We start from the raw sequence: 22,736 nt of genomic DNA, 5'->3' as shown, positions 1-22,736 counted from the left end.
CCACCCCTCACACAATCTCCCCCCAACACCAAGACACTCCCTAGTTCCCGCCCCCCCCCCCCCGCACATATACTCTTCACCCTTACCCCTCAGACACTCTCCACCCCACCCCTCACACTCTGTCCACCCCACCTCTCACATACACTTCATCCTCACCCCAAATATGGGGCAAAATATCCTATTTTTGTTCTTTAGCCATTCTCTTATTCACCGTTTTCTCCCCCGAATTTTCATTCAATCGTGACTAATTTGTCCCTCGATTTATTCACTACAGATCCAATTCACTACAGTTTACATCAATCCCATCTAGAATCCATAACAAATACCAACAGCTTCCTCCTGTTCCTCAGGAAAAAGGGGACGTGGAATTCTATCCATCATCACACACACTAGGAAGGAAGCAGAGGAGATTCGCCAGGTTGTTGCCTGTGCTGGGGTATTTCAGCTGTGAAGAGAGGTTGGAGAGTTTGTTTTTGTCCCTTACAGCACAGAAGGCTGGGAGGTGCCTGCTTGGGGTGGGGAGCTGGTCGAGGTGTGCACAATTATGACAGTCGTGTATACGGTAGATAGGACGAAACTTCATTCCCGCCCCACCTTAGTAGAGTGATCAATAGCCAGGTGCATAGATTTAAGGTCAGGGCAGGAGCTTTAGAGGGGATTTTAGGAATAAACCTTTGCACCCGGGGGATGGTGAGAACCTGGAACTCACGACATGAAATGTTGATCGAGGATGGAACCCGCAAAACATTTTAGAAGCATTTAGATGAGCACTCGAACGCCATAGCATGCAAGGCGACTGACCAAGTGCTGGAAAGTGGGATTAGAATGGATAGGTGCTTGATGGTAGGCGCAGACACAATTGTCAAAGGGCCTTTTCCTGTGCGTAAAATTCTAAGACCATATGATTCGACAATCTGCATCTGAAGTGCTGTACTCGCAGGGCAATGGACTAGGTGCTGGGAAATTGGATTAAAATGAGTGGCTAGTTTTTTTCCCTCTGTCTGTTTGGCCGGCACAGACAAGATGGGCTGAATGGGCTCTTTCTAATCCATATCTTTTGAATGGTTCTGTACTATAATACTCCACAGCTGCCTTCAGTCTTTCAGTCATTTCATGATGACATGTGAAGTGAATAATATTGGCTGAAACCTGGCTTATGTGGTGTTGCGGATCTCAGGGCGAGGCCAAGTTTGACGCTCCTGACTGAAGATTGTTGCAAATGCTTCACTTTGTCTTTTGCACTGATGTTCTGAGCTCTCCCATCACCGAGGACTAGGATATTTGGGGAGTCCCTTCACCCTTCTTCAATTACATTAAACTCGATATAATTCTTGTTGTGGCTGTCTGTAATTCTTAGCTACATAAAATCTTGAATTTCCACTTCTGCCTCGATAGGACACTCGATATGCATGACTACAAATTATATCAGAACCAGATTTTATGAGAGTTAAATCAATATGTTTTATTATACAAACCCAAAATCTAGATATAGTCATAAAGGTTTTCCTTCTGTATAAAAATAATTTGAGTTAACAAACTTTTAATAAGCACGTATATTAAAAATACGCATACATATCTCCGAGCTTTAGGCTTATTTGGTCGCTGCGGATCAGAAGAGGTTGCAAATTTGCATCGACACAGATTTGATATGGACAGTGTGGTTTCGGAAAACAAAAAAGAAGAAAACAAACCTTTTTCACAGCAGCAATCGGACCGGAGCGGCCGGAGGACGGCAGCTGGTTGCATTAAAAATTCTCGTCTTCTCTGGCATTCAACAAAAGTGGATTTAATTGTGGTTTCGTTGAAATGTGGACGATTTATTCAATGCCTCAGGGGGGCCCATGAAAGGAGAACAAGGAAGCAACCGCGTGTAGTATCAGGAAAGAGCCAGGTACGCTGTCAAAGGAAAGCAACGTGAGCTGCAGGAGAGCACAGCAGTGCAATAGTCTGAACTCATCGATACAGGTTTACAGCCCTACCAATCTCAGAGCTAAATACTACTTCCCAATCTGTATTCAAACAGAAAATTTTGCGAATAGTCAGCAGCTCGGGCAGCATTTGTGGAGACACAGAGAACCAGGGCAAAGGTTTTAGTGGATGGAATGCTCATTCCTAATGAAAGCTCACACACTCTCATTGATGGACCCATTTCACAAATCTTTTTCTACACTCTACCCGATGCCTTCACACGCTCGGAGCTGCGATGCCCAGAATTTGCCACAATACTCGAGTTGAGGTCGAAACAATGTTTTGTAAGGGGTTCACCCTGAACAGACTCAGTGTGAGGGGTGAGGGTGGAGAGTGTGTGAGAGGTGGGGATGGAGTGTATGTGAGAGGTGAGGAGTGGGGTGCAGAGTGTGTGGGGGTGAGAATGAAGAGTGTGTGAGGGTGGGGTGGAGAGTGTGTGAGGGGTGAGAGGTGGGAGTGAAGATCCTCCTTCCCCTCCCCCTCCTCCCCACTTCGCCCCCACCGCCCACTCCTCCCCCCCACCGCCCCCTCCTCCTCTCCCCCCCTCCACACCACTCTACCCACCACTCCCCCCAGAGTGACAGGCGGATCAACCAATCGCTTTCCAAGTTTCATGATCTCCGCCTCCCTCTGCCCAGGTGAAAGGAGCTCTGACCAATCGGTTTGTGTTTGCCGAAAAATACCCGCTTCTTCTCTGATGAACAGGCGGTACCGCCAATGAGCTTTCACATCCCCGCCTCTCTCAATGCAAATAACGCCACACCGGCCAATCGGCTTCTCCATTGCGCTCAAACCCGCCTCACTCACTGTGAATGACAGGAGCTCTGACCAATCCGTTTCCGAGACCCAGGAAACCCGCCTCTTCGGCTGAATGAAAGCCACTGCGGCCAATCCACTTCCCCATTCCGCAGGAGGTCCGCCCCTTCGCTCTGAATGACAGGCGCTCTGACCAATAGGCTTTCGGACTCTCCCTCGCTCAGAGTGACGGGATGTCTAACCAATCACCTTCCAACAATCTGGAATCCCGCCTTCCTCACTCAGAGTGACAGGAGATCCGACCAATCGGCGTCTCCATTCCCCGGAATCCCGCCTCCCTCACTCAGTGACAGACACAAACAACATGTTGAGTTTCTGCTTCTTGGATTTAATGATGAACTGTGGAATCTTTGAGAAAAACTGTTTCTATTCCAGTGGTTCTCAGATTGTTCTGTTTGAAGAATCATTTTACAAATGTAATCATGGAGCCCCCAATGTAAATTATAATTCTATATAATAACCACAATATGAACAGGTTCCATCAGTTTACAGCTGGCAGGAGGCAGGGAGACGGTGTGAAATTATGGGATGGATCTGTTGGAGACCTTTAATCCCGCAGATTGTCAGCGGCGCCGAGTTTTTCCCGTCGATATTCGATCCCGGGTTGAAGATGGGAAAGATTCTCTCAGTGAAAGTGTGGGTGAAAGTGTGGAGATGGGACATGTTGTCCGCATTGTAAAATGACACCTGTCCACCCTCATAGTCCAGGAAAACCCCGATCTTCCGGGGATTCACACTCGGGGTGAGAGGGGTCGGTGAGGGGGAGGTGAAAGCTAAATAACCACTTCTGGGTCTCAGCCATACAATCCAGAATCCGGACTCAGGGCTCAGGGAGATAAACCCTTTCCTGTTCACAGACTCTCGGGCCACCCCCAGAATCCACTCTGTCTTCTCCCCCACCTCCACCTCCCAGTAATGCCTCCCTGATGTGAATCCCTCTGATCCCAGGACACAGCGCCAAGAATCAAACCTCTCCGGGGTATTAGGGAGCGGCTGCCGTTTGTCTCCTAGTCTCACACTGGTCCGGTCCTCAGACAGGTTGAGCCGGGGATGCGCTGTGTTTGGATCCAGAGTCAGAGAGGCTGGAGCTGGGGGAAAGTTAAAATAACACAGTCAGTGATTTAGAGAAAGGGGGTGGGGAGGGGAGATAGTGTGAGGAGCGAGGAAGAGAGAGGTTTGTGAGGGGGAGGGGAGAAACAGCAGGAATATGATGGGTGCATGGAACAGAGGGAGGGGAGAGGAGTGGGAAGAGAGCAGAAAGGAGCTGTGAGGATGAAGGGAGGAGGAAGAGAAGGAGATGGAGCACTGAAGTGGGCACAGGGAAAACAGAGCAGCAATCAGAGGGAGCAGGAGCGTGAAGAGAGAGAATGAGAGCAACATGAGGAAGAGGGCAAGTCAGAGCCTGAAGGATTTAGATATAGTGTATAGATAGCAGCTGGGTGGCAGATATTGTGGCAGGCTGTAAGATAACAATATGAAGATGTGGAGTGCATGGGCAGAATTTAACGACCTCATTGTGGCTGTTTTGTGCTGGAAAAATGTCATAAAATCTGGCATGATATGAAGAGCTGGAATGGAGCCCATTTTTGCACCCATTCCCATTTTACCACCAAAAAAATTGGCACAATCGGGAGCCTGCCTAAAATGGGTGAAGGATCAATTTGCATCATTTGTATTCATCACAATGTAGTTAACAAAATTCACTCTGAATCATCCCAGCTTATTTGCTGCAGTTGGAATCAGTGAGGAAAACACCTCAAGTGCAACAGTCGCATTCAGAGAACAGAGAGGGTGAGCGAGGAGGTGAGTCTCAGATTTCAAATGGCTCTGTGTTGCTGGGGGGTGGGGGGGAGGTTGTTTCATGCTGTACAGGTTGCATTTTGGAGTGCAGTGAGAGGCTGATGCTGTTCACGGGGTTCGACTTTGGATTCTCAACGCTGACCCAAGTCTGAGCGCTGATCTTGGGTCTTATGGCTGAATCTGGGTCCTAGTGCTGGCAGCAGCAAGGGCTTTTGCTGGCGGGGAATGGGCTGGAAACTCTCTGAAGTGGCAGTGCTGCAGCCTCAGAATTTGTTAAGAAGTGCTGTTTGAGGCCTGGACTGCATGGATTCTAGATTTGTGTTTGTGAGTGGAGGGGAAATGAGGACAGCTGTGTTGCTGGTGGTCTTGGGCGGTGGCGATGTGGGGAGTATGTTTTGCTGGGGAGCTGTGGCGGGGGAGGTAATGTGGTGAGTGTGCATTGCAGGGGTACTGGGGAGGTATAAGGAGTGTGTGTTGCTGCGGGTCTGTTGGTTGGGAAATGTGGGGAGTGCACGTTGCTGAGTTCTGTGATGGACTGTGGGTAGTGTAGGCTGCTGGGGGATTGTTGTGGGTATGGGGAGTGTGCGTTGTTGGGGGACCGTGTAATGGGGGGGAGTGTGAGTTGCTGGGGAGCTGTGGTGGGGAATGGGGGTAGTATGTGTTTCTGGGCTGGGGGCGAGCAGAGTTCTTTTAACCTCTCCATCTGTCTCTCCTCTTCCTGAAACACCCCCTCCACACCCACCTGCTCTTCAAATGGCTCTCCCAATGTAACCTATTGATCTTACTGTTCTTTGAGGAGGAGGGACAGGATGAGAATGTATGTGAAAATGAAAAACAGCATGGGAAGGGGCCGACTGGGAGAATGGATGGAGAGTGGGGATAGAGAGTGGGAGGGAAAGGTAAGTGCTTGACAGAGAGATTGATTGTGTGAAGTAGCGAGAGAGATAGTGGAAAATACTGAGGTAAGAAGGAGAGATTGATGGGGGACAATACGTGATCCTCGCTGTAGTGTGGCCACGCAGGCAAGTGATCCCAGACAATTCTATCCCAGGCTCGCCTATTCCGTTTAAGTTAGTGTTACAATAAATTTAAATAATGCATTCAACCTTGCATCCATTCCAGGTGCAAGATTTATCGAGCCTGATACCCGGTGCCGGTAAGATCGCGTGAGGTGAGAAACCGGGTGTGAACCTGACTTCTCAGCTCTCTGGCAATCTTACCAGCTCACTCCGCCCATCAGCTGGTTTGCTGCATTTGTTATGGTAAGTTATGATCAGTTATGGTAACATTAAATGGCAGGGCAGACTTGATAGGCCAAATGGCCTCCATCTGTTCCCATATCTTATGGTCTCATGATCTTAGAAGGGGATAGAAATAGTACTCATTACTCCAGATATGGTCTCACTAAGGTTCTGTGCCCCTGCAGGAACAATTGCACAACATATATACCTGGGTATCCTTGCAATTGATACTCACATCCTATTGATATTCCTAATTACTTGCTGGACCTGCCAGTCCTGACTTTTTATGATTTATGCACCAGGACATCCAGCTCCCTCTGCAACCTAGAATTCTGCATTTACTCTTGGTACAATACCAGACCAGACCAAACCCTAAATTTGTTACGATCTTGGATGAAACCTTAATATGTGGTAATGTTCAGAATAGGAACAATCATGTTTTAGTTATTGGATCTAATTTGAAATCCCAGTTATTTACTAAGAGTATAAATCATTAGAATTAGGAGCAGGCAATTTAGCCTCTCGAACCTGCTCCGCCAATTAATACAATCCTGGTTAATCTCATCTCAGCCTCAAATCCACTTTCCTGCCCCTTCAATACAACCCTTCAATGCCAAACTAATTAAAAATCTGTCCCGATCATGTCTGTGGGATGGTTTCGGGGGTCAGTGATGAGGCCTGCGATGTCTGTGAGGGAATTGGTGAGAAAACTGGTTTAAACCACGACTGTCTGTTTAGTGCAACTTCAGACCTGAATCTCCCACACTCAGTGCATTGCAGGGATCACAATCATGAATATCATTAAATGCTGTGGGGCACAGCATTTTCACACCAAACAGCCTGAAATCTGTAGGATGAGCGGGAATCTGTGCATGTGCACATCTTTGGGAGATCACTGAAAAGATCTCCCAGCATTCAGATCACTGCCCTCCAATCCCCTCAGGCATTGCAGCCCCCACAGCCCCCCTCCAACCACTGCTGCTCCCCACAACACCCTCCCACCCCCACAGATACTGCTGGCCTCATCTGTGGCCCCCAAACCACCTCCCCGCAGAGACATCGCTGGCCCCACAATCTCCACACAGACATCACTGGCCTTATCGTTGGCACCCCCACCCGCTACTGACTTTGCTGCCACCTCCCCACCCCCAGACAGACATCGCTGCCCTCCCCATTCAGACATCGCTGCCCTCCCCATACAAACATCCCTCCCCCACCATACAGACATTGCTGCTCCTTCCTTACATACATCGATCCCACCCCCCCCACCACCGTACAGACATCACTGCACCCCACCCCCCCGCCCTCGCACAGTCTTTGCTGCCTACTCACCCCATGCCCCATGGATCTGGATAATGTGGATACCCCACCCCTTGAACATGCTGACCTCACTGCTGCCCTGCAGAGAACTTGCGTTGTGCTACCACACACAACCCCAGCTTGCGAGCATTCCCTCTCTTGAATTTACCATTTATAGCTATTTACCATTTATATAGATGATCTGGAGGAGGGAACCGAGTGCAGGGTGTCGAAATTTGCTGATGACACCAAGATTGGGGGAAAGGCAAATTGTGCGGAGGGTGTGGAGAGTCTGCAGAAGGATCTAGATAGGCTGGGCGAATGGGCCAGGAAATGGCAAATGGAATTTAATGTTGGCAAGTGTGAGGTGGTCCACTTTGGTAGGAAGAATGGTAGGAAGGACTATTACTTACGTGGCGAAAAACTGCAGCAGGCGACGGTGCAGAGGGACCTCGGGGTCCTTGTGCATGAGTCGCAAAAACCCAGCTTGCAGGTGCAGCAGGTGGTCAGGAAGGCGAATGGGATGCTGGCCTTCATAGCGAGGGGGATTGAATATAAAAGTAGGGAGGTCTTGCTGCAGCTGTATAGGGCATTGGTGAGGCCGCAGCTGGAGTACTGTGTGCAGTTTTGGGCGCCGCACCTGCGCAAGGATATTTTGGCCCTGGAGGGAGTGCAGAGGAGGTTTACTAGGCTGATACCGGAGTTGAGGGGATTGAGCTATGAGGAGAGGCTGAATAAACTAGGCTTGTACTCGTTAGAGTTTAGAAGAATGAGGGGAGATCTCATTGAGACGTATAAGATGATGAATGGGATGGATAGGATAGAGGTGGAGAGACTCTTCCCGCTCAAAAAAGACAGTAGGACTAGGGGGCACAGCCTCAAGATAAAGGGGAGGCGGTTTAGAACGGAGTTGAGGAGGAACTTCTTCACTCAAAGGGTGGTGAATCTCTGGAATTCTCTGCCCGTTGAAGTGGTGGAGGCTGCCTCGCTAAATATTTTTAAGAAGCGGGTTGATGGGTTCTTGATAAGAGAGGGGATTAAGGGTTATGGGGAGAGGGCGGGAAAGTGGAACTGAGCCACAACAGATCAGCCATGATCTTATTGAATGGCGGGGCAGGCTCGAAGGGCTAGATGGCCTACTCCTGCTCCTATTTCTTATGTTCTTATGTTCTTATGAATGGGAGTCCTCAGTATTGCACCTGCCCTGAACACAGCAGCTTATTAATTCGGAGCTCTGAGTATTGCACCTCCCCCAGGACACAGCGGCTATTGAATGGCAGTCAATCAGCACCCCGAGGGACGCAAAACATTCAATTGAAAGCAGCCTTCAAAATATCTCACAAGGATTTGTTGCCAACTGTCCCTTGACTGGCCAAAGTCCCTGCAACCGCCACCCCCCCAAGAGCTGTATATAAACTGCAGGAATGGACACACAACTAATCACACCACAAAGATACATTTGAGGAAATCAGCCCCAAGATTCACTGAGGTCGACCAAGAGCGCCTGCTTGATGCCATGGAGGAGAAAATTCAGTCGTTCTTCCCCAGCCAGGCGCCTCGTCCTAGGGGTGCAGCCACCATGGCATTGTGGGAGGAGGTGGCAGAAGTGGTGAATGTCTGGAGCCTGACACTGTGCTCTGGCCGGCAGGGGCAGAAAAAACCGTCTTTGAGCATCCCACTTGGAACTCCACACTTTCTTGGCACAGATCTCAAACCCTGTGCGAGCATTCAACAAGGCCCCCTTCCCCCAGGAACAGAATCTAACCCCTTCCCCTCACCCCTCAACGAGCACCCTTCAGTGGTGACCCTTTTCCCCTCAACCGCCAGCACAAAACTCCCGAGACACAGGCACACATTACACACCATGTATTTGAATATATCAATGCTTGTGAGACACCTTCAGCTCCTACAGCAGAAAAGCATAACCGCTACGTGAGGGCACAGAGTGGTGATGGTGCGCCTGACCTTCAGCAGCTGACCAGCGTTGAAGAGCGTACCGTGGAGTTGGCAGGGGGAGATAGTTCATCCAGAATGGTGACATTCAGCCAGGTCAGCATCCAGTTTGCAAGTGAGCAAAAGCATAGCCCTCAGCGGAAGTCCTCTTTAAAGTATGTGTGATGCTGTGCAGAATGTTTGACCTCCCATCCCCTAATGTGTGTTTTTTTTTTGCAGTTTTGGACCCGGGGAACCTGGCCCTTTGGCTATTGGTGATCCCACCACCACCCCCACTTCCGCTGTTCTGGAGCAAACTGCCCACGATCCCCCTGGAGAATACCTTGGAGGGAGACTTTGAAGAATCTTCTGAGGACAGCACCACTGAAACGGCACCGGCATCTACCACACAACCCACGAATACAGAGACTATCACCACAGTGGGTATCTTTCGTGTTGAGGCTTCTGAGTCACTATCTGGTGAGCACATCACAGACACTGATGCACATCCGAGGGCTCGGGCACATAGAGTTCAGCCAGAGGCGAGGATTCAGCTGTCCTCAAGCCTGATGCCGAGCCATGGGGCCAAGGCTGGTGGTGATGCATCAGGAAACGTGAAGGGTTGTGGAATGGCTGTCAGCAACCATGCTGCGACTGCAAGGCTGTTTAGGGGAGTCCAACAGAGTGCTGGTGCAGGAGGTGGTGCTGACACAGTGTGTGAACCAGGCCAACATTGCAAGGGTTGCGACCACAGTGGAAAGTCTGACCCAGGGGTCTGTCCTCATGGGTGACAGGGTCCAGGACATCCTGGAGACACAGCAGGCCACGAGTGAGGGTGTTGACGCCATCCAGGAGGCACAGCCTTTCTTAGCCATGGGTGTTGGGAAACTGTTGGCCATGGCTGGGACTTTCACTGGCATTCTGGAGACACAGTTGGCCGTGCCTGTGACCCTCGATAACCTAGCCCAGCGTCAGAGGGCTACTGCTGAGGGGCTCCAGAGCCTGGCTTGCTCACAGAATGCTGCAGTGGAGGGGCTCCAGAGCTTGGCCCGGTCTCAGACGGCCGGAGCTGAGGGATCACTGATCATGGGGAGACGCATCTGAGCCTCCAGGACTGGCAGGGCCGGATGATACCGGAGTTTCTGGAGCTCAGTCCAGCTAATCTGACGTCCCATGGAGTGTCCCTGGGCCCTCTGGGCCCCACAAGTGAGGAGGAAGGGCTGGGGCCCATGCCGGGGCCTTCCACCCAAGTGATCCCAGACGTCCCGAGACCTTCTGACTCCCCCCCCCTTCCGCACACCGGGGCATCTCAGGGCCAGCTAGAAGAACAGGGTGGCACCGTAATAGTGCCAGCGCTAGTCAGCTGGGGCCCTACAGGTCCGGCCCACCCAGAGGACACCCGCCAAGGGCATCACAGGCAACGCGGTGTGCATCATTGCTGGACACCTCCACCTCTGGTGTGCATCCTGGGGTCACACATAGAAGCAGCAGTAGACCACAGAAAGTTAGATAGTTCTAGTTCACTAAGAGAACATGGGTGAAGGTTATCAGTAGTCAGGGTTAATTGATCACTAACGTTAAGAGCACAATAACCTTTTATTTGGACTTCACAGCTGTGACTAATGTGTCTCTAATTCCACACCTCCCCACCCCACCCCACCCCACCCCAAAGTGCAGAGTTGTCCCCATTCCCTTGCATAGAGGTGCTTGGAGACTCAGCCACATGTTAGAGAGTGCCTGTCCTACCTTCTCCAACACCCACCAGACTCTTAGTGCAAGTGAGCCCCTCCACCACCCCCATTCCCCAATTGCCCAACAAACATGTCTCCCCAACCCTTACAGCTACTTGGGCCAGGGTGGCAGCGTGCATTCAGAGCAGAGGTTAGGGATCAGGCTTGAGTGGCCCCAGGGGCAGGATCCCAGTGTGCCACAACAGTGAGTGGTCATCATCCTCCAGCTTTCAACCAAGACACACAACCACTGCCAGCCCAGGCACATTAACAGGTTTGGATCTTTCTGGGGGGGATATGATGGTGGGTTGATAGAGGCTGTGGAAGGGTGATGTGGCGGTTTGAGATCCCAGATCGGTTTGGAGGGGGAATAGCGGCTGCAATTGCTCCTGGAGTGTGGTGGTTGCAGCCCCCTCATTGCACAGCACCAGCTCGGTGAAGCGGGCTGTAATCAAGGCGTCCCTCACTGCCCTTCCCGGCCGGGCACCTGCTATCGCCATCCATCCTCTTTCCTCCATCTCCTCACATGGTGGGATGACCACTTCGCCCCCTTGCCCCTCATCCTCCTGCTCCAGTTGGCCTCCTTGCTGCTGGGTGATGTTGTGCAGCACACAGCAGATAATTATAATGTGTGAGGAACACACAGGGTCAAACTGGAGACCCCCCCCGAGTGGTCCAAACAGCGGCACCGCATTTTCAGCAGGATGATGCACTGCTCTACATGGGTGCTGCGTGGATCTCGTTGTAGCAGGTCTCCACCTCGGTCTCGGGCCTCCGCACAGGTGTCATCAGCCGTGACCTCAGTGGGTAACCTTTGTCGCTCAGTAGCCATCCAAGTAGCCTGGGCCGGTCTTCAAAGAGGCCGGGGATGTCCGACTGCCTGAGCACAAAACTGTCATGGACACTCCCTGGGTGGCATGCATCGACCTGCATGGTCCCCATTCGATGGTCACATATGATCTGCACATTTAGGGAGTGGAACCCTTTCAAAGAACTAAAAAAATTACAGCACAGGAACAGGGCCTTTGGCCCTCCAAGCCTGCACCGACCATGCTGTCCGACTGAACTAAAATCCCCTACCCTTCTGGGGACTATATCCCCCTATTCCCATCCTATTCATGTATTTATCAAGACGCCCTTTAAAAGTCACTACTATATCTGCTTCCAATACCTCCCCCAGCAACAAGTTCCAGGCACCCACTACTCTGCATAAAAAAAATCTGCTTCTCACATCTTGTTTAAACCTTGCACCTTAAACATGTGCCCCCTGGTAATTGATTCTTCCATCCTGGGAAAAAGTTCTGTCCATGCCTCTCATAATCTTATAAACTTTTATCAGTCGCCCCTCAACCTCTGTCGTTCCAGTGAGAACAAACCAAGTGTCTCCAACCTCTCCTCATAGCTAATGCCCTCATACCAGGCAACATCATGGTAAATCTTTTCTGTGCTCTCTCCAAAGCCTCCACATCCTTTTGGTAGTGTGGCGACCAGAACACTATATTCCAAGTGCAGCCTAACTAAGCTTCTATAAAGCTGCAACATGACTTGCCAATTTTTAAACTCATCTCCCGGCCGATGAAGGCAAGCATGCCTTATGCCTTCTTGACTATCTTCTCCATCTGCATTGCCACTTTCAGTGACCTGTGTACCTGTACACCCAGATCCCTTTGCCTATCAATACTCTGAAGGAATCTGCATTTAGTGTATGTTTGTTGTCTGGATTAGACCTTCCGAAATGCATGACCTCTCCTTTCTCCAGATTAAACACCACCTGCCATCTCTGTCCAAGTCTCCAACTGATCTATATCCTGCTGTATCCTCTGATGGTCCTCATCGATACCTGCAAATCCACTAACTTTTGTGTCGGCTGTAAACTTACTCATCAAACCAGTTACATTTTCTTCCAAATCATTTATATATATTACAAACAGAAAAGGGCCGGGACAGATTGCAAATCATTAGCAGATGTGTGCCCAGTGACAGCAGATTCTGTGCAGTCCATGTCTGAACCTCGGCACACCAGCCTGGAGCAGTAAATGCTTCATCCAGTTAGGCCTCAGTCAGCACATGGTCCACTCCTCTCCCAGCACTCAGTGTAACCCCTGACCATAGCCCACAGCAAGACAATGCCACTGCACAGTGCTCTGGAGGGAAAGGCTGAGCAGGATTCCTCCAGGGACCCTCACCCACAGAGCTCTGAGAAAATAGAAGCACCCCTGCCCACAACACAGATATCACTGATCCACAGGCCAACATCTGAAGGCAGCAGGAAGAAGCCCACCAAGCATCTCCAGGGCCTGCCTACAACGTCCCTCGCACTCTGCACACTGCGCTTACCTCCTGACGCCTGTTCAAGGCTGCCACACCAGGTTGAGTCTTTTATATATCTACTCTGATTTGTGTCAAAGTGACATCACGCCAAAGAGGTGGGAGACGCTAACCTGGGTGGAGATTGTCATGTCGATCCCGATAATGACATTCCAAAGTATGGTAAGTGATGGAAATCAGTGGTCGGACAGTTTTCAGTGCGGTCCCGGCGGCCCATTTTTTCCCCGGTTAGGAGATGTGCGCGGGTTGTAAGCACTCTGGGGAACCCACGTAAAGGTTGACACAAGCATCTCCCAACCCAACCCGCCAACAAAATGAGTGCATTGCAATGGGAGAATCGCCCCCGTAATTTCTACTCGTCTGTGTTTTAAATCTGCCACCCCATATCTTAAAACTGTCAGCTTTCGGTTTAAATCACCCCACAGGAGGAAACATCTGCTCTGAGTCTGCTTTGTCAATGCCCCTTAGCATCTTGTATACCTCAATTATATCTCCTCACGTTTTTCTCAGCTCCAGAGAGAATCGGCCTAAACTGGCTAACCTCTCTTCATAAGACAAACACTTCGTCTCCAGAATCAAGGAAGTGAACCTTCTCTGAACCAGCTCCAATGCAATTCCATCCTTCCTCAAGAAAGGGCACGAAAACTGTACACAAGTGCAGTCTCACAAATGCTTTACACAATAGCAATAACACTTCACTACTTTTATGTTCTATACCTTTAACAATAAATATGAAGATTCCATTTGCTTTCCTTATTACCTGCTATACCTTCATCCTAGTTTTTTTGCCATTCGTGCATGAGGACACCCAGGTCGCTAATCATTTGCCTTTGTATTTTTCCTATCAAAATGGATAACCTTACACTTATTCACTTTAATCCCATCTGCCAAATTTTGTCCTATTCACTTAAACTCTCCATACCCATTTATAAATTTCTTCTTTTATTATCACAACTTACTTTCCCATCTATTTTAGTGTCATCTGAAAATTTGGTTATGGTATCCACTATTCCCTGAATGCGGGTGATTAATGTAGATTATAAATAGTTGGGGTCCGAGGGCTGAACCCTTTGGCACCCCAATAGTTACATCTAGCCAACTCAAAAAAAACCCATTTATCCTGACTTCCTGTTATCTGCTTGTTTGCCAATGTTCTATCAAAAATAATAAACTATCCCTCATCCCATGATGAACAAACCTTTTGTGTGACACCTTATCAAATGATTTCTGCAACTCCAGTTATACTACATCTACAGGATCATCAGTATCCACTTTGCTTGTTACATTTTTGAAGAACTCAAGCAAATTTGTCAAAGATTTGCCCTTCAGTTGTCTAAAACCTGAGTGAGACCTCACTGGGCGTATGGACATCATATCTTAAGAAGGATGATTTGACCATGGAGGAAGTTCCAAGCAGGTTTACAAGAATGATACCTAGGCTTCAAGGATTGAGTTACGAGGAGAGATTAGAAAAATTTGACCTTTATTCTCTCGAATTCAGAAGGTTGAGGGGTGATTTAATAGAAGTCTACAAAATATTCACAGGGAAGGTCAGGGTGGATAAGGATAAACTATTTCCACTAGTTGAAGGCCTAGAACCAGGGGCCATAACCTAAAAATTAGAACCAAGTTGCTCAGAAGTGATGTTAGAAATCAATTCTCCACATCGAGAGAGGTGGATGTTTGGAACCCTTTTCCTCAAACAGTTGTTAATTTTAATTCCTACATTGCAGAAGGAGGCCATTTGGCCCATCAAGTCTGCATCAACAGCTAGCCCTGTAACCCTACGTATTTAATCTCCATGATACTAAGGGGCAAATTAACATGGCCAATCCACCTAACCTGCACATCTTTGGACTGTGGGGGGAAACCACAGCTCCCAGAGGAAATCCACACAGACACAGGCAGAATGTGCAAAATGCACACAGACAGTGACCTATGGCCAGAATTGAACCTGGGACCCTGCCGCTGTGAGGCAGCGATGCTAACTACTGTGCTACCGTGCCACCATACTTTAAGTCTGAGATACTTCTATTCAGCAGGGGGCATAGAGGAGGGGGAGAGAATATGGGGAATGACAGATCGATTAGTCTGACATCAGTAGGAGAGAAAATGTAAGAATCTTTAACAAAGAATGTGGTAAAAAATAATGGTAAATTTGGGCACAGTCAAGATTGACCCATGAAAGGGAATCCAGTGCAAAAGTTGGACATTTGGCCCTTAAAGTCTGCACTGACTCTGACAGAACATCTTACCCAGACCCTCTCTTCGTAACCCAAAACACTTGCAATTGCTAATCCATTTAACCAACACATCCTGGGAAACTAAAGGGCATTTTTTTAAAAACATGGCCAATCTACTAGCCTGCACGTCTTTAGACTGTGGGAGAAAACCGGAGCATCCTGAGGAAAGCGACACAGACATGGGGAGAAGGTACAAACTCCACACAGACAGTTACTCAAGGCCGGAATTAAACCCGGGTCCTTGGTGCTGTGAGTCAGCAGTGCTAACCACTGTGCCACTGTGCAAAATGCAATTGGCAGAACAGTGGAACTAAAGCTGATGGATGTAGAATATTTAGATTTTCAGTAAGTTTTCAATTAAGACCACACAAGAGATTAGTGAACAACTTAGTGCACTAGAAATGTGATGGAATAATAACAAGTAAATGGACAGAAAACACGAGAGTAGGAATCAATTGGTGTTTTCTTTTAGACAGTGTTCATGTTCTGCTCTCACCAAAGCTCTGTATAAATAAAGCATAAACTCTAGACCTGCTGGAGAGCACTCAATCTGACTGTGAAAACTCAGGATGAAACAGGAATTCTATGCTGGAACAGGCGGATCTGCCTGGCCTTGATTAGGTGTATCTGTGCAGCACCCTGTCAACTGAGCTGCTAAAAGTATTGTGCAGCTTGGGGTCTTTTACCATTCTCATCATGAAGCTGGATGTGGCATATAGTTTGCTGTCAGCACTGCTGGGTCATCCAATTCCACCAAACAGATTATCTACAGCTCATTACTTGTTCTCGAATGTCTGTATGCCTTCCTGATAAATGATGATTAGAAAAATATTTCCCAGAATAACGAGGAGACCAGTCCAAAATCCAAGAGCAATTCTATTTCACATCCTGAGATTGGTGCTCTATTCCTCTGGTTATACAGATCCCTTCACTTCTTTGACACACAGTGCTGATGGCTTCAGACACTTCAGATTTTGGACACGGTGGACAGAGCGCCCTTCATTGACCAGTACTTCGCCAGAGTGGAGAAGCTATGACATCTTCTCCGGAGCCTTCAACATGTCATTGATGAAGACGAACATCTCACCAAAGCCACCCTCACACCCCCACTTTTTGCCTTCAAACAACCACACAATCTCAAACAGACCATTGTGCGCAGCAAACTACCCAGCCTTCAGGAGAACAGTGACCTCGACAGCACACAACCCTGCCAAAGCAACCTCTGCAAGACGGACTGGATCATCGACACAGATGCCATCATCTCACATGAAAACACCATCCCCCAAGTACACTTGCAACTCGGCCAATGTTGTCTACCTGATATGCTGCAGGAAAGGATGTCTTGAGGCATGGTACATTGGGGAGACCATGCAGATGCTACAACAACGGATGAATGAACATCGCTCGACAATCACCGGGCAAGAGTGTTCTCTTCCTGTCGGGGAACACTTCAGTGGTCACGGGCATTCGACCTCTGATCTTCGGGTAAGTGTTCTCCAAGGCAGCCTTCACGACACACGACAACGCAGAGTCGCTGAGCAGAGACTGATAGCCAGGTTCCACACACATGAGGACAGCCTCAATCAGGATCTTGGGTCCATGTCGCACTATCTGTAACTGCCACAACTTGTCTGGGCATGCAAAATCTCACTAACTGTCCTGGCTGGAGACAATAAACATCTCTTTAACTTGCGCTTAACCCTTTCTCCACTCACATTGTTTGTAACTTAAAAACTTGATTACTTGTTAAGACTTGCATTCCAACCAGTATTTTATAAATTGAGTTTGTATCTTTATATGCCCTGTTTGTGAACTGAAATCTCAATCACCTGATGAAGGAGCAGCGCTCTGAAAGCTAGTGGCTTTTGCTACCAAATAAACTTGTTGGACGGTAACCTGGTGTTGTGAGACTTCTTACTGTGTTCAGACACTTACCCAGAGGAACCCACAGAAAGATAAATATGAGTACGGGAGACTCTAGGGATTAACAAGTGGAAATGTGAATCTGGGATCTTAAAGTCTGTTTAGTTTCTTCACAACTGTATTGGTAATCAGGAAAATGAATATAAGAGTTTTACCGGGAATACTGGGTTTCATCATTTCTCTCCACGCTGTGCACTGAGAAAGGTATTTGAACTTCCTGATAGACAGGGCGGCATCAAATACTGAGAGTGTGCGCTCACCATCACTAATCCTGTAAATGTTAAAAAAATACAAGAAAATATCCAAAGTGAAATGATAATCTTGTTTTTTTTTAATTAAAAAATGGATAATTTATAAATTCTAAGGCAGAGAATGGAAACAGCCATGCCCTGAAAAAGGTTCAAAATCTGATAATAGCCATCACACACTGCAGGAAAGGTTGAACATTCAGCCTGTCCACTTGGTGTATTATAGACAAAGTTTGTAGAACAAAGACAAAGGCTGAAAACATCCCAAAGCTGAATATCCAATTCGACAATCCCTGGGCCCCACAACTCTCCCAGAATCCTGTTGTCTTCTACTTCCCACACCTTGAACATCTCTGATTTTGGTCATTCCCCCATTGAGAGCTGGACCTTGAGCTGCCGAGATCCTGAGCGCTGGAATTCCCTCCCTGATCCTCCCTGTTTCTCTTTTGTCCTTCTGATATCCACCTCTGTCATCCGGATTAATATTTCCTTATTTGGCTCTGTGTCAGTTCAGTTTATAACGCTCCTGTGAAACTCTTTATGATATTAACTTACAATGAAGGTGCTATATGAAGACAGGTCTTTCCTACTGTGGTTGTTAAGGGCACAGAGCCAGTTTGTATTTAGGATAAAAATAGAATCGGTTCCCCCTTTAATGTGAGTCCTTCTCGGGTTGGTCAGGCTCCATGCAGGGACATGGGTGACCCACTCATTGGAAACATGGACTCTGCGGTTCTCTCAGGGTCAGTGGGAAGGTCACAGACACTAACAGCCAACATCGGGCGTGATCACTTCCGGCCTGGGAACCAGATTGTATTAATTACACTTCCCGGTTATTTATTACAACATTGTAGCAGTTATGTAAAATAATTGTAATAAAGGCAGTTTTTTAAAAGTCTGGTCCGTGAACTACACACTGAATTTCCATGGCCCAATGACAGGTCATTTAATGTTGTGACAACAACCAATAAATAAACGAAAATGACATTTTATTTTAATAAACAGCGGATTTCAGTCAAGAACATGTCCTACCTTTTCTCCCGACAAGCTTCCTCCTGAAAGAAATGAATCAGGAAAGTGAGGGTGACAGTAACAGATTTCAGGAGCAGTTAGACAGGCTGGTGAAATGAGCAGAGTAAAAAGTCTGACAACACCAGGTTTTAATCCAACCGATTTATTTGATAGTAAACGCACAAGCTTTCGGGGTTAGTCCCTACCAATCTCAGAGCTAAATACTATTTCCCAATCTGTATTCAAACAGAAAATTTTGCGAATACTCAGCAGCTCGGGCAGCATTTGTGGAGACAGTAAAAAGTCTGACAACACCAGGTTTTAATCCAACCGATTTATATGCTCTGTCTGAGGCCAGAACTCTCCATTCACCTGACGAAGGGACTAACCCCGAAAACTTGTGCGTTTACTATCAAATAAATCGGTTGGATTAAAACCTGGTGTTGTCAGACTTTTTACTGTGTTTACGCCAGTCCAACGCCGGCATACCCACGAAATGAGCAGACTCAGAGCAGATGAGATTTCACACGGAAATGTAAAGTGATGCATTTTGGAAGGAAGATTGTGGAGAGTCAAATGAACTGGAATTGAACATCAGTCCCGCTCACAGACACAGTGACTCTCACACACCGTGCCAGACACACTCACACACTCACAACATGGAACTGGAACTGGATTACAATGGGAGTTCCAGGAGAAAGTTGAACTCGGGAAACACAGAAATAATCACAAGGCAAGTGTGAAGATCAAGACTCATTCTCAGGAGGTTTCAGATATTCCCAGGAATCTGCAGACAGTGTGGGAGCCGTTCGTTCAGAGACAGCAGAAAAACAGTTCAGGAAGGGACACAAAATTCTGTTCAATTTGGTTAGTATTTTCAGTAAATTCTATATTAATTTCACAGTTACCATAAGTTACTTAGTGACTGCGTGAAGTTTCCCTGAACTGAGCCACAATACATACCCTCACCTTCAGAAATATCAGATCGTCTTTTTGCTCCATCTGTTTCTGCAACTTTGAGAGTTTCTCCTCAATAGAATTTAAATTCTCCTGAATCTCTCGAAGGTTTCTCTCCATTGGTTCTAGAATCCTCTCCTCTTCTTCCCTGAGATCTCTGAGTAATCGCTGCTCTCTCTCAGTGAGAATCTGGTGCATTTTAGTGAACTCGGATGTGATGTGGGTCTGCAGACTGTTCGACTGTTCCTGCCCAATGAAATGTGAGACATAATTAATGACCCGCGATAAAGGAAACAAAACTAACCGAGATCCCAGAAAATCAGCACAGGGAGACCTTACCCTAACTTCAGAAATCTTCCCTTTCTGTTTCTGTTCCTTATCCAGGACAGCCAATTTCTTCTCTGTGAGAGAATCTAAGGAAGATTTCAGCTGATCCTGGGATTGGGAGAAAAAAAATCACAGAATGAAAGTGCTGGATGTTGAAAATGTGATAAAATTATCATCTTATAAAATATTTTCCATTTACCTTGTAGATTTCAACAGCTTCATCAATGGGCAGGAAGTTGTGGGATTTGTGTTCCCGCGAAACTACACAAGTGTAACAGATCAATTTCTTGTCAGTTTCACAAAACAGCTTCAGTTCTTCCTGATGTTTCTCACAGTGAAGTTTACTTTCCTTCTCTTTCGAATTCAGCTTTAATTCTCGAGCTTTCCCGGCCAGATTCGCTAAGGCCCGATTTACCCTGAGGTTTTTTTCTGGAAACTCCTCTCTACATTCCGGGCAGGGGTTTATCTCCTTCTTTTCCCAACTCTGGGTGATACAGGAGCAGCAGAAGTTGTGACCACATTCCAGTGTTACCGGGTCGGTGAAAAAATCGAGACAAATGGGACAAATTGTCTCCTCGGTCCAACTCTGGAGCTGTTGTCTGGAAGCCATGTCCATACTCAGCACTTTCTGATTCAAACCGCTTTCAGTTTCGGTGTTCCTGCCGCACATCCGCAGTTCAGCTATTTCCCGATGAAGTTCACTACAGCACTCAGGGAATTATTATTACAGAGCGGGCCATGTCCTCACCACTTTCACACTGGAGATAAAAACTGGCGCGGTCGAGAGGATGATGGTGGGGAATCATTGAGCCCTGTCGGGGGTGGGGGGTGGGTGGGGGTGGTGGTGATGGGGGTTGGGCTCCCGGAAATGTTGACAGTGGAAAGAGGGAGAGCGTGAGGGAGAAAGGAGGGAGAGATAAACGGGATCGAGATTCCATTACATTTCTCTTCAGTCTGAACTCGCTGTCGATTAAAACCACCCTGGTGAAACTCGGTGTGAGATCCAGATCCAGAAACTGAATTGTGTTCATGACTGCAGCCGCTCACATGAAAACATCAAATACTATAAATATCAAAGAGAAATTTACACAAAAGCTACAGGGAAGATATTTAGAGGGTTCGATCTGTGAAGTTTGGTTCATTTTCTAGAAAGAATAACTTGCGGTTTTATAAATGCTTATGAATCCCTCCCGGGGACCTTGACCCAGAGAAACATCAACTGATGACGGAGTAAATACAGAAAATGCTGGAAAATCTCAGCAGGTCTGACAGCATCTGTGGAGAGAGAACAGAGCTAACGTTTCCAGTCTGGATGTCTCTTCGTCAGATTCCAACATCCGCAGTAATTTGCTTTGAACTGATGAGGGAACATTTGAAGTGGAATCTCTCCTCCAATATTGGGCGGAGTTTCTTCACACAGAGAATGGGGAGAATGTGGAACTCGCCGTCACATGGAATGGTTGAGGGAGAGAGAGTTGGTGCATTGATAGGGAGGCTTGGATTACAAGATGATTTTATACCGCACAGGTTGTTTTTGGAGTTTGTTTTTTGTCTGAAAAAAATGAGCTCACCATTCGACGAGATGGATTTACATACTGAAATTCTGCAATAATTCAATCTATGCTGCTACAATTAGTTGGCTTTGAAATCCGCAATAAAAATTATTTAAATATAAATTGTTGTGCTAACACAAGGATTTAACAGTAATAGTGCAGAACAAGTGATTGGGGAAATCAGGATCTGAACAGGGTCGCTGTCAGCCTTGGCATCTAGACTCTGACTTGTACAAGTCAACTCCAATCTACTGCACTCCTGGTTTGTCGGTTCAGCTGGTGAAAATCGCAATAGGATTCATTCTGCCGGATGAAATGTTGGACACTGAACTCTCTCCATGGACCTCGTTAGACTTCACAGAGGATCATAGAGTCACTGAACAGCATAAAATCTACTATGATCCCGATATGTTCCATCTAAAGTGTATTCTTAAATAATTATTAATCTTAATTTACTGAGTTCACTATTAACAGCTGTATTCGTTTCTAAAAGGACATCGACACATCTTCCTTTCCAACAGCCGCTTATGCACAGCTCTGGTAATGCAGTGTTAGTTGTTCCTGACAGGAATTAGGAATATTCCCATTCTGCCCTTTCCAGCCTTTCAGCCTCAGAATTGAATTCAGGAACTTCAGATTCTAACCACCGTTACCATTCTGCTGTAACCATTAACACTGCTCTGGAACCACCTTATGCTTCTTCACCAGTCCCGTTCCCCATTCTCTTATACTTTGTACCGTTACACCTTTAGACATTTAACCTCTCCTGTCCTGCACCATTTCATAGAACTTTCCCTGTTGTTATTCTCCGCCCTTTTCCCCCACACTGTCCTTGCTGAGAAATTATTTACTCTGTAAAATATTCCAGTTCCGATGAAAGGCGATCGATTTGAAAAGTGAATTCTGTGGCTCTCTCTATTGATGCTGCCTGATTTGTTGAGTGCTTCCTGTATTTTATGATGTATTAAGGATTGGGTCTGTTAATGTCTGATATATAACTTTCACTCACTGCAGGGTAAATACAGTCTCACTGCAGGGAGCTGAACAGAACAGGGGCGGGATTCACTCACAGAAATGTGACCTCAGCAATTTGAATGAGAAAGTGCTGAAACTCCCCATGGCTTCCAGACTCCAGGCGGAGAGTTTCACTGAGCTTCTCTCCGATATTAGTGAAGTGATGATTGCGAAGTGCTCAGTTCCAATCGCAGCTCCTCAGCGACTGAAACAGTCTGTGTCTGCATGCGGCAAGAACTGGACAACACCCTGAATTGGGATGATCAGTGGTGAGTAACATTCATGTAACTTAAATATGACGCAATGAACATCTTCAACAAGAGAGAATCACAGCAACGCCTCTTGT

The 22,736-nt window shown here is 47.3% G+C and overlaps 1 protein-coding gene across 1 annotated transcript; it reads right to left on the bottom strand.

Annotated features, from left to right (window-relative positions):
- Positions 1–3,270: 3,270 nt before the first annotated feature.
- On the bottom strand, positions 3,271–20,493 carry LOC145337775 (nuclear factor 7, brain-like). The gene is made up of 6 exons (XM_080182622.1): positions 20,023–20,493; positions 19,836–19,931; positions 19,509–19,742; positions 18,561–18,583; positions 17,436–17,551; positions 3,271–3,872 (listed from the first exon to the last, which is right to left on the bottom strand). The coding sequence occupies exons 1-6, from the start codon at positions 20,491–20,493 to the stop codon at positions 3,271–3,273; spliced, it is 1,542 nt and encodes a 513-aa protein (XP_080038748.1).
- Between the last annotated feature and the right edge of the window lie 2,243 nt (positions 20,494–22,736).

This window comes from Carcharhinus amblyrhynchos, unplaced genomic scaffold (genome assembly GCF_965287045.1).
Source record: "Carcharhinus amblyrhynchos unplaced genomic scaffold, sCarAmb.v2.hapA scaffold_73, whole genome shotgun sequence".
Taxonomy (NCBI): domain Eukaryota; kingdom Metazoa; phylum Chordata; class Chondrichthyes; order Carcharhiniformes; family Carcharhinidae; genus Carcharhinus; species Carcharhinus amblyrhynchos.
The sequence above is the reverse complement of the archived record's forward strand: the minus strand, read 5'-3'. Positions and strand labels throughout refer to the sequence as shown.

What these genes read in the sequence shown, in the direction of transcription:
- LOC145337775 (XM_080182622.1), bottom strand. Translation starts at nt 20,493, where the DNA reads ATGTGCGGCAGGAACACCGAAACTGAAAGCGGTTTGAATCAGAAAGTG. An exon ending in GGAAGATTTCTGAAGTTAGG is followed by an intron (nt 19,743 to 19,835) that starts GTAAGGTCTCCC and finishes TTCATTGGGCAG; the next exon opens with GAACAGTCGAACAGTCTGCA. An exon ending in GATGAAACCCAGTATTCCCG is followed by an intron (nt 3,873 to 17,435) that starts GTAAAACTCTTA and finishes ACTTTCCCCCAG; the next exon opens with CTCCAGCCTCTCTGACTCTG.